Consider the following 12,687-nt stretch of genomic DNA (forward strand, 5'->3'; position numbering starts at 1 on the left):
AAAATAAAGGTTCTCACTTTGTTGAAATATTTATGGATGAAATGATATGGTGCCTGGGAACTGCCCCAGAATAATACCAGGGAGAGGTCAGTGTAGGGGATCCCAATGAAACAGGATTGGCATTAAGTTGTTAATTGTAGATGCATGTGATAGGTAAATGGAGGCTCATTGTACCATCCTGTCTACTTTTAAAAAAACTTTTTAAGTTTATTTATTTAAGTAATCTTCACCTCCAACATGGGGCTCAAACTCATGACCCCGAGATCAAGAGTCGGATATGCTTTGGACTGAGCCAGCCAGGCAGCCCTAAAACTTTTAATTTTGAAATAGAGACTTACAGGAAGTTCCAAAGAAATAGGCAGGGAGGTCCATGCACGCTTCACCCTCCCTCAGTGTTGACATCTTGCATAACTCTAATAGGATACCAAAACCAGAAAACTGATATTGGTGCCATAAACTGAGCTTATTCAGATTCTATGGGTTGTAGGTAAACTTGTGTGTGTGCATGTGTATGTGTGTGTAGTTCAGTATTGTTAATGTCACATGTAAGCTTTACATAGTCATCACCACAAATCTCCAGGTGTTACTCCTTTTGATGAAGTCCAGAACCTAAGTCAGGTTCGGTGGGGTGAGGTTCGGAGCTGACGACTAAAGAAAGAATTCTTAAGACATCTTTGGTGCAAAATGGTGGTTTATTAAAGCACGGGGACAGGACCCGTGGGCAGGAAGAGCTGCTGCCCCGGGTTGTGAGGAGTGGCTGGTTATATACACAGGAGTTGGGTAGGTGAGGACAAAGGGGTGTCCAGAAGGGCTATTGGGGCAAAGAATACTATCAGGATATTGAAGGCTTAGTTGCTATCAAGTATAGACAATTGGAAGTCTGGTGGAATGTTACATTCCTGCTATCAAGCATCCTTGTTAATGAGATTTAGGTTTAGAAGAAATTTAACTTTATTTACTTTTCCTTCTACCTCCACCTCCTTCGGTTTTTTATGGAGGGGAGGGTGACATTAGGGCTTGAGGAACTGAGTTCTGTGTCTTTGGAAATTGGGCTATTGATAAGGTAATTTCTTTGTTGTAATCTCAAGGACATTTGCAAACCAAGGTTGTTGTAATCTCAAGGACATTTGCAAACCGAGGGAGACTCCTGTCTTGCAGGATTGTGATCTCAGCAAGTTAACTATTTATCATTTTATGGCAGTCAGGGGTGCCTGAGGAATGCTACACATATGGAGGGGAGAGGATGAGGGGGGGGTGCAAGGCACCAGCTTTTGCTTTGTCCTCAGCCAGCCTCCTGCTCCCTCATCACTTTGAGTCACACTTACTGTCTACCCCATCTCTGGATCCCTCACCCTGTTTTCAGCTGTACAGTTTTATTTCAAGGATGTCATGTAAATGGAATCACATAGTATGTAACACTTTTTTACTTTTACTTTTACTGGCTTTTTTACTCTGCGTAAGTCAAAGTCCATCCACATTGTTGCATGAATCAGTTTACTGCTGAGTGGTATCGCCTAGTATCATAGTTTGTCTAACTATTCACCCTTTGAAGGATATTGGTCTGTTTCCGGTTTTGGGCTAGTTGTACATAGGTTTTGCATATGTTCATGAAAATACATGAGCACAGGTGCTCATGGAATTCATGGAAATGCCCAGAAAATGAAGAATACCATGATTGCCTAAAACATCCCTATCTATACCACCCAAAGTCTCCTCGTTCCTGATGACTTCCTTGACTGATTTCAAATTCTACATATCGGGGGCGCCTGCGTGGCTCAGTGTGTTAAGCCTCTGTCTTCCACTCAGGCCATGATCTCAAGGTCCTGGGATCGAGCCCCGCATTGGGCTCTCTGCTCAGTGGGGAGCCTGCTTCCTCCTCTTTCTCTGCCTGCCTCTCTGCCTACTTGTGATCTCTCTCCATCAAATAAATAAATAAAATCTCAAAAAAAGAAATTCTACATGTCCTTCAAGCAATAATTGCAATATAAGTTACTAGTGTAGCAACAAGAAACCAAGCATAATTTGCTTAGAGTGATTCAGAATAGTAGTGTGTAAGCAGACAAACACTTCTGCTGTGTAATGGGTTTCATACTCCTGCAAAAAAATAACCAAAAATTTCAAAAATCATTTAGAGCAAGACAAAAACTGTATTTAACAAATTAAATAGATTTTACATAGAATAGTCCTTATCAAAAAGTACCCAGAGCTAATGTTATTTTATTTTAGCAATAAAAGATTTTACTTTATTTCATTAAGATGTGTTTTTGATACTGGTTTTCAAAGTTTTGACCACTTTTTACTAAGATTTATGTGTCTGTGACCATTATTAGTGTTCATGGTTTATATCTGAGATAAAAAGCACCAGAACATAAAATAATAAACCAGGGAAGAGTATACTTTCTGACAAAAATGCAAATAGATTACATTAAGACACATATAATAGTAAAGATAGCATGAAACTATCATAGCCAGTGCCTTTCACATTAGAATTTCACGCACACACTTACACATACACACACTCACACGCACTTGTATTTAGAATATTTATCACGTGGGAAAAGAAGACAGAGAAAATTCTAGGTCAAGAAGAAAGGTATTACCAGAATCTAAACATTTTTGGCAGGACTTCTAAACTACGAACTATATATCCAGAATAAATGAAACTCCATGGAAACACATAATCTTTGCCATTGGAACGTAAAGTTGTACTTACCTCAGATTACCATATACATATTTACAAAACCTTCATTAACATGAATCCCATTAAACAGCCCAGAAGCTGATATTCCTTTAATTACACTAAGATTCATTCTTGCTCTTTTCCTCCTCCAGATAATGGTTTATAGCTTAGTTAAGCCTTGGGAAATCAGCTTGCTGAACCTCACCGAGGTCAAAGTGAATGTTGTGTCTGTGATCTTGGTAAAAATGTTCTAGTTCTTCCTTCTGTGAAGGGAGGAGGATCCATCTTCTCATTCCTATCTCCGTGATCTCGGAAAGTTTGGTGATAGCATTTAACAAGTGTCCAAACCATTGTCCACAATCTTGAGAAATTGACGGCCGAAGGCTAATATCCAACTCGGTCAGCTCTTTGACGAACCACACGTTTTGGCAGAAGATGGCCCATCCTGCATCACAGATGCCGTCATTATAGCTCAGGTCGAGCTCCTGTAACTTGGCCAGGTGACCTGTATGTATTACCGATGCTGAAAAATAAAGTCACAGTAAATGCTAAAATACAAGAAAACTGTCTCCCGTGGCTGTTTGCCAGTTCCAAGATCAGTAATGATTGGTGATTAGAAATGATTTGTTATTAGCTAGCAGCTTTATTCGGGGCATCTGAAATCAGGTTAATACCAAATCTGTTCTCTGTACATCCCAAGTACAGCTTGAAAGTTTTTTTTTTCCTCTCTCTTTCCAAATCCCAACCCAAAGAATATCTTTTGTGTCAAGTTCCTGCTCTTGGCTCCACTAAAGTCCCAGCTCTTCTACAGACTCTAATGAAATGTGAGGAGTGATGGCTCTCACTTAACTGAGGACCATTTATAAATTGTCATCTTGCTGTTTAATACCGTTTAGTTGGTCACTGCTCATTCAGTCATTCTTCATTCAGCAAATATTTAACTGAGCACTTTTCATGGCCAAATACACATGGGTGATTTCTAAGTCGCCTTAGGGACCTCCAATTCATAGAATAGTTTTCCCTTTGAAGAGCACATATCACAGTACAACCTAAAATGGCACTTGATAATAGTTTGTGATGAAGCTAAGAAAAGATAGTAACACTAGATAGTAACTAGCTTAGTTAACAAGAGTGTAACACTTGAGTAACACTCAAGATAGTAACTTGAGATAGGAGAGCTTCCCAGAGCAGCCAGCATGTGCTTCCCCTTGCCAGCCAAATGCAGTGATGGACCACAGAGGTCCCATGAGTAGCATGGGATCTCAGAGTTGGCAGGGACCCACCCTAGAGGCATCCTTATTCAGCCTCTGGATCAATGATCAGAGATGACTCTCTCTCCGGCTTCTCTACTGGTCACCAGCTAGCTCCTGCCTGAGGCACCCTTGCCGGTTGCCCCTGCGGAGTGGGGTGGCTCTCAGCAGGAGGAAGCCCCCCGTCCTTCAGGTCCCTTTCTGCATTCCGGTGATGTTCACTGATCGCTCCGCAGCCAGCCAGACGCTTTGGCTCCTTCCTCACACCAGCCTTGCGGTGTTGGACGACAGTCTGTTCCCCTCGTATTCTCTCCCTTTAGGAGTAAGTGTGTCCCGGTCTTTCAGTAGTTCTTCATGTGTCCTGGCTCCCAGAGCAAGCAGGTTGCTCCATCCCCATTGTTTTCACTTGCCCAAGGTCTGGGTCCACTGTGCATTTGAAAGCTTAGCATTCCATACACTCGAGAGCCGCACTCTGTTCGTGGGTGTCCGTATTGATGTGGGTCTCTTCCTCTCTCTGCAACATTACTCACCATATTCTCAAGACCTAACTGTTAGAGACAATGTGCATGCTTTTCTGTTTTATAATTTTTTCTATTATGTAATTGTGGCAATTTTAAAAGGTATAAAAAAACAGACTGAATAGGAGCATAAACTCCCATGTCCCTGTCATTCAGATTCAACACTTACCTTCATTACAACGATCTTGTTTCACCTAATCCTTCCCTTCTGTTTACCTATTTATTTATTTTTTTAGTACAGACATTCCTCCTTTTACCGTACTTCACTTTACTGTGCTTCACAGATAGTGCTTTTATTAAATTAACAAATTGAAGGTTTGGGTCAACTCTGCATCAAGCACCATTTTTCCAACAGCATTTGCTCACTCTGTGTCTTTATGTCATATTTTGTAATTCTCACAATATTTGAATTTTTTGCCTAATTTGTTACGGTGATCTGTGGTAGGATTTGCTGAAAGCTCAGATGATGGTTAGCTCTTTTAAGCAAACAAGTATTTTTTTAGAGGCAGTAGGATCAGAGGGAAAGGGAGGGAGACGATCCTAGGCAGGCTCCATGCCCAGTGGGGCTCGATCTCATAACCCTGACATCATCACCTGAGCTGAAGTCATGAGTCAGATACTGAACAGACTGAGCCACCCAGGTACCCCACAATAAAGTATTTTTTAACTAAGGTACATTCTTTTTTTAGACATAATGTATGGCATGCTTAATAAACCACAGTATAGTGTACACATAACTTTGTATGTATTGGGAAACCGGAAAATGTACTCGACTTGACTTTTTGCATTATTTGCTCTATTGTGGTAGTGTTGAACCAAACCCACAATATCTCTAAGATATAACTGTACTTTATTTTTCTTATTTATCCTGTAGTATTGTTGACTGCATTCCCTATGCTATACTTCTCATCTGCATGACTTATTAAGTTTTTATACCATTTGGTTCTCTTGATCTATTTCACCCATTTTCCACCTCCTCTGGTAACTAATGATAAGTTTGTTCTCTGCATTTAAGAGTCTGCTTTTTGTCATTTGTTTTGCATTTGAGATTCTGCACATAAAGGAAACCATATAGTATTTGTCTTTCTCTGACTTATTTCACTTAGGATTATACCCTCTAGGTCCAACATGTTCTTGCAAATGGAGGATCTCATGCTTGGGGCATCTGGATGGCTCAGTCTGTAGAACACAAGGCTCTGCAGAAGTTCAAGATTGTTGAGCCATTGATCCCATTGTTGGGTCATGAGTTCAAGCCCCATGTTGGGCATAAAACTTACTTTAAAAATAAATAAATAAAATGTATGTATCTTAAAAAACAGATCTCATTCTTTTTTATGGTTGAGTAATATTCGTGTGTGTGTGTGTGTGTACCACTCTTTTCTACCCATTTATCCATCTGCGGACACTTGGGTTGCTTCCATATCTTAGATATTATAATTAATGCTGGTATAAACATATGGGGTGTATATCTTTTCAAATTAGTGTTTTTGTTTTCTTTGGGTAAGAACCCAATGGTAGGATTACTGGATCGTGTGCTATTTCTATTCTTAATTTTTTGAAGAACCTCCATATGGTTTTCCAGGGTGGTTGCACCAACTTACATTTCCATCAACTATGCAGGAGGGTTCCTTTTCCTCCACATCCTCTCCAAGACTTTCTATTTCTTGTCTTTTTGATTTTAGCCATTCTGACAGGTGTAAGGTGATATTCATATTGTTGTGGTTTTTAAGATTTTATTTTTAAGTATTCTCTATGCGCAATGTGGTGCTCAAACATACACCCCTAAGATCGAGAGTCCCTCTACTTACTGAGCCAGCCAGGCCCTCCCTCATTGTGGTTTTGATTTGCATTCCCCTGATGATGAGTGATGCTGAGCATCTTTTCCTGTGGCTGGTTGACCATCTGCATGTCGTCTTCAGAAAAATGTCTCTCTGGTTCCTCTGTGCATCTTTAAATTGGATTTTTTGGTTTTGGAATTGTTTGAATTCTTTAAATATTTTGGACATTAATGCCTTACTGAATCTATCACTTGCAAATATTTTCTCCCATTCAGTAAGTTGCCTTTTCATGTTTTTTGGTGTTTTCTTTCATTGTGCAAAAGTTTTTCATTTTGTGTAGTCCCAAGAGTTTAATTTTGCTTTGGTTTTCCTTGTCTGAGGAGACATATCTAGAAAAATGTTGTTAAGGTCAGTGTCAAAAAGATCACTGCCTATGTTTTCTTCCATGAGTTTTATGGTTCCTGGTCTCACATTTAGGTCTCTAATCCATTCTGAGCTTTCGTGTGTGGTGTTAGAGAGTGGTCTAGTCTCATTTTTCTGCATGTAGTTGTTCAGCTTTCCCAGCACCAGTTATTGAGAGACTGCCTTTTCCCCATTGTATATTCTTATTTCCTTTGTTGTAGATTACTTGACCACATAAGCAAAGATTTTTTTTTTCCTGCCCTGGGTCTTTGCTCTGTTCCATTGATCTATATGTCTGTCTGTATCTGTGCCAGGGCCAAACTGTTTAGATTACTACAACTCTGTAGTGTATCTTAAAATCTGGGATTATGATATCTCCAGTTGTGTTCTTCTTCATGATTGTTTTGGCTACTTGGGATCTTCTGTAATTCTATACACATTTTAGGATTATTCTAGTTCTGTGAAAAATGCTGTTGATATTTTGATAGGGGTTACATTAAATCTGTAGATTGCTTTGGATAGTATGGACATTTAACAATATTTGTTCTCCCAGTCCATGAGCATGGAGTATCTTTTCATTTGTTTATGTCATCTTCAATTTCTTTGATCAGTCTCCTATAGTTTTCAGAGTACGGGTCTTTCTCCTCCTTGGTTAAGTTACTCCTTGGTATTTTATTATTTTGGGTACAATTGGAAATTGTTTTCTCAAATTTCTCTTTCTGTTGCTTTATTATTAGATATAGAAATGCAACAGAATTCTGCAAATTGACTTTGTATCTTGTAGCTTTACTGAGTTCATTTAGCAGTTCTAATAGTTTGTGGGGGAGCCTTTAGGGTTTTCTAGACATAGTTTTATGTCATCATGCATCATAGAGAAAGCTTTACTTCTCCTTACCAATTTGGATGCCTTTTATTCCCTGACTGCTGTGGCTGGGACTCCAGTACCATGTTGAATAAAAGTGGCGAGAGTGAACATCCTTCTCTTGTTCCTGACTTCAGAGAAAAACTCTCCATTTATCACCATTGAGTATGACGTTAGCCGTAGGATTGACATAGATGACATTTATCATGTTGAGGTATATTCCCTCCAATCCCACTTTTCTTGGAGTTTTTATCACATATGGATATTGACTCTTGTCAGATGCTTTTTTTGTATGTCTGAGATAACTATATGATTTTTGAGATGATCATATTACTGTATTTTAAACCAAATCGCACGCATCATTTTAACTTACTTGTATTGTTTGAATTTTCCAATCATGCAAGTATCCTAATTATTATATTTCACTATTTTATACTTATTAGATATTTTAAAAATCCGGGTAATAGGATCATAAGTTATGGAAATATTTTTGTAGTTTTCTCTGAGAAACTGTTATTATTTATAAAAGAAAAAAAGCTATAAGTGATTAAGTATTTCTTAAAGAACATTTGTTAAAGTAATCCAAGTAATCCATTTGTTAAAGTAATCCAATATAAAAGTGGCAATAGCTAACCAGATATAGTAAAACTTGTTATTCACAAAAAAAAAAATTTTGGAGGGGTGCTCATCACTTAAGAGATCTGGGGACGGATGGCTGCTTGGTCCTGGGGATGTGGGCACAAGGGTAGAGGAGAGACACAGATGTACTCTCCAATTCATTATTTCCCAGTAGGAAGTGGACATAACAGAGGCGATTTTAGGGGAGATTTGGGAAAGGTATTATATTATATACCCTGGAATCCTGCAGTGCAAAACTTATTCCTTATTCAACTCTCTTTCCATCTTTCTAAATTGACATGGAGAAAGCATCAGATTGATGTTCTTAAAGACCTCTCTTCCCCTTTTTCTAACAGAGAGAGGATGAACCTCTATTCAAAGCCTTCAGCTGGCAACAGTGTACTAATGTCTATGAGAGGTGATTCCTGTATTTCAGTTACGGTGATGATGAGTTTCCTGTTTAAATGAAAGCATTTAGGTTAAAGACTCAGTATAAAGGAAAAATTAAGTAACAGTGCAGGTACCACGTGGACAGGGAAAACTTTGTGAAGGCAGACTGGAGGGAACTGAAGTTTGAGTAAGAGACCCGGACAGTCCTTCCCCTCCCTGTGCGGGGAAGACAGGGAGCAGAAGCTGGAACGCCCCACCGCCATGTCTATGCCCATCTGTCCCTTTGTGAAACGCCCTCCTCTGTCTTCCTGGCTTGGGAATGGCCCTTGTTGGTTTCCACCAGCTCTCTCCTAAGCAGATGTCCAAGAGAAAGAAGGGAAGAGGCAAAGAGGGTCCACCACAGGCCTGGCCCGGCTCCCTGCCACCCTTCCCCTGCAGCAGGCGCCCTGGGCTCCAAGGGCTGAGACTGCCGTGGGACCAGTGGATACCAACCCAGGAGTGCCATGTCCTCTGTCACCAAGCCACAGCTGCTCAGTCTCAGCACGCGAAGGGACGCTAAGAACTTCAGTGTTTCCAGAAGCAGCTTCAGGTTGCCACCAATACATTTATTCCAAGAGAGGTCGAATATTTCCAGAGCAGGGAGGTAAGCGGAGGCTTCAGCTAAAATTGATAACAGAACAGCAATCCTTTAGGATTTCCTCTGCAACTGAGGAACCTGGGGCAGCATAGTAACGTAACTGAGATAAGAAAGTTACAGGAACTGTTGTCTTCTGCCCGAAATTCATGACCACAACTTATGCTGTCTATTTTTATTTGGGAGAAATGTTGGAAATTTAGAAAAGTAAGACTTGATTAAGTGAAATTCACTATCAACTGGGATTTTTCTCCTTTAGTTCCCATCTAGGAAGGAGAAAGCAGCAGAGGATTTGGACAGCTAGTTGAGATTTCCGGAGCACATCCTCATTTTACATATTCTTGTGTTTAGTCACAGCAGAAGCTCAGAAATGGGGCCAAGCCTCCTCCAGACTCTGAAGCACCCAAATGTGTTTGTGTCGACCTTCCTGCAGTTTCAGAGACGAGGAAGAGAACTAGTGGATTTGGGAGAGATTTTAAAATGAGGTTGAAAAGGTTCTGCTTAATTCTCAGCTGCCCCTAATGTTGAAATTAACCCAAACAACTATTCCTAAGATATAGTTAATTACACTTTAATTCCACTCTTCTTTCTAAAGAATAACAGGCATCCAAGGAGCAAGTATATGTCCTTTTATGATATCTAATAAGAAAATCCCTCCCACCTGCATGGTACAGAGACCTATCAATAAGAAATGGAACTTTTTCTTCTAATAAAAGTGTTGTGGAGAATTATATGTTTATTTGACTTTTTTTTTTTGGGGAAGCCAGGGGGAGAAAACATGAGAATGTAAGGAGGGGAGGGGCAGAGAGCAAGGGAGAGAGAGAATCTTAAGCAGGCTCCCGCCGGCATGGAGCCTGACACAGGGCTTAATCTCATGACCCTGAGATTATGACCTAAGCCAAAAAGATACAGAGGTTCCTCATTTAGGTAAGAGATGGTATCTTAACAGGGAACCTTTATGCTGAAATCTGAAGTCAGAGCTCCCCAGGAAAGAGAAGGAGGCCGGTGAGGGTGGGGGGCATTCCATCCAGAGAACAGGAAGGCCTGGAGACAAGGGAGAGCTCAGTGACAGGAAGGAACTGAAAGAAACCAGCTGAAATTGGTTCCGGGAGCGAGGGGGAGACGGGCCAGTGGCCCGAGGTACTAGGGCCGGATCACCTGGGTCTCTTAGACACCGTGAAGGATGTGGATTTTAACTGAGGTGCTGTGGGCTGCCATTGTGTCTTTTTAAATTGGGTAGTGGTAAGATCTAATTTACTTTGTAAATGAAATTTATAGTTTCTCTCCCCACAATAATATTAACAACTAACATTCACTGGGCATTTACAATATGCCAGGCACCTTTCCAAGGACTTTACATGTATCAACATATTTAATTTTTTAAAAAAGATTTTTATTTATTTATTTAACAGAGTGAGTGAGAGAGAGAGCACAAGAAGGGGGAACAGCAGGCAGAGCAGGCAGAGGGAGAAGCAGGTTCCCTGCTGGGTTAGGGGCCCGATGCGGGACTCGATCCTAGGACCCTAGGATCATGACCTGAGCCAAAGGCAGCCACTTAACTGACGGAGCCATCCAGGTGTCCCAACACATTTAATTCTTACAACCCCATGAAGTATGTACTATTATTCCACTTTACATTTTACAGACAAGGAGACTGAAACACAGAGATGTTAACTATCTCAGGTCACAAGAGCTAGAGCCAGAATTTGATTTTAGGCAGCCTAATCCCAGGTGCTTTGAAGCCAGAAAATGTACCACATATTTCCCCACAAAATAATTGCAATCAGTTTTCAGGAGTCCACAGCCCCCTCCCCCAGGCACAACTCTAGACTGACTTGCTGACGCAGGTTAAGAACTCCAGATCTGCTATTTCGCCCATCCAGACATGGGGACAAGGAGATGAGCGATGCTGGGAGGGGTGGGCACAGTTCACAGCAAGAACCAAATCTATGTGGGCCGAACAAAGTACTGGGCTGAAAGGCCGCAAGTGTGCCCTAAACGTAGAGGTCTTAGAATTTGGGGTGGATTACATGCATTCATTTCTGTTAACAGGCATTAATAAATAGCTTATTTTCTTACTAGAATATGTTTATTTCATTAATTGTAACTCCTGTTTAGTCCATGGTACAATTCATTTTCCTAGAAATGTCAACGGACATAGAACCCTTGGGAGCCAGAGAGAAGGACTCTGTTTTCCTCCTTGTCCAGGAAGCACCGCAGTGTAAGCTCTCTAGTCCGTGCGTGTGTGCAGAGCAAGAGTTAACCTGCCAGGCCTGAGGCTGCCACCCACTAAAGACTTCCTGGCAAGGCTGGGCGGCGTGTGGGCACTTGTAGTTGGATGTGTTCCACCCCTTCCTCACCTAATAAGAGTGGCTCGCTGCGCCTCCCCTGTGTGTCTGCAAATTCTATGACTTACGCTGAACACCAGCTTTCCTTCTGTGCTCTGGAATTCCTAGATGTGCCAGTAGAGGGTGCCTGTGTGGTCAACAACCAATAAAAGCCCCAGATGGAAGGTTCAGGTGAGCTTCCCTGGAAGGCATCACTTCACATGTGTTGTCAGAAGCCAGTGGGCGAAGGAAGCGTGTCCTGTGTGATTCCACAGATGGAGGGCTCTTGGAAGCTTGTACTTGGTTTCCTCTTTGTGCCACATGCCTCTCCCTTTGCCAATTTTGACCTGTATCCTTCTGTTGTAATAAATCCCAACAGTGAATCCAACTCTAGGCTGAAACCTGTGAGTCCTCCTAGTGAATCACTGAACCTAAAGGTGGCGTTGGGGACCCCCATCCAGCAATGTATGCCCAAAGTGCTCTGCCTGGGTGGCGGATTCTGCAGAATGATGCCATGTGAATTTGCCTCAAAGTATCTCCCTCTAGGGGCGCCTGGGTGGCTCAGTCGTTAAGCATCTGCCTTCAGTTTGGGTCATGATCCCAGGGTCCTGGGATCGGGCCTCACATCAGGATCCCTGCTCTGTGGGAAGCCTGCTTCTCCCTCTCCCACTCCCCCTGTCTATGTTCCCTCTTTCTCACTGTCTCTCTGTGTGTCATATAAATAAATAAAATCTTAAAAAAGTATCTCCCTCTATCTTGTAGACAATATTCTTGCCCCCGAAGAGGCAGACATTCCAGATTCTGTAGACCCTTGATCTAGGCTGGACAGTATTTATGACCTTTAAGCAGGCCCAGATTCCTAGAGAGGCAATGAATTCTGTTGGAAAGTGGGTGCTGGGCCATCAATTACTCACACACCAGGAATTACCTCACTTTCCCCATTAGACTCCCAGCAATCCAGTTTATATTGGCACCTTGGTGAAATCCCAAGTTACCACGGATATGGACCTCCAGAGTTGGCTACGTACACTTTAGCTTTTAAAAATGTTAAATTTGCGAATCAGCCAGAATCATTCATCTGGCCTTCAGAAAGATACTTTTAAGAGAACACATTTCCTGAAAGAAGACAAATTATTAATTCACAGCCTTGCCTCTGGCAAAGGCTTGCCGTGAGAGTTCCATGTAGGGAGTATGTGTTCTCATGTGTTACTGCACATGCTTGCAGGGA

The 12,687-nt window shown here is 41.5% G+C and overlaps 1 protein-coding gene across 1 annotated transcript in view; it reads right to left on the reverse strand.

Annotated features, from left to right (window-relative positions):
• Positions 1–2,197: 2,197 nt before the first annotated feature.
• Positions 2,198–12,687, reverse strand: part of LRRC31 (leucine rich repeat containing 31) — a 28,931-nt gene continuing 18,441 nt past the window's right edge. Inside the window, exons 8-9 of the mRNA XM_004756541.3 lie at positions 8,991–9,158; positions 2,198–3,203 (exon numbers count right to left, since the gene is read on the reverse strand). Of these exons, the coding sequence (XP_004756598.1) occupies positions 2,848–3,203; positions 8,991–9,158 (524 nt within the window). The 3' untranslated portion in view covers positions 2,198–2,847. The remainder of the gene's footprint in view (positions 3,204–8,990; positions 9,159–12,687) is intronic.

Source organism: Mustela putorius, unplaced genomic scaffold (genome assembly GCF_011764305.1).
Source record: "Mustela putorius furo isolate JIRA1106 unplaced genomic scaffold, ASM1176430v1.1 tig00003834_pilon_pilon_pilon, whole genome shotgun sequence".
NCBI lineage: Eukaryota > Metazoa > Chordata > Mammalia > Carnivora > Mustelidae > Mustela > Mustela putorius.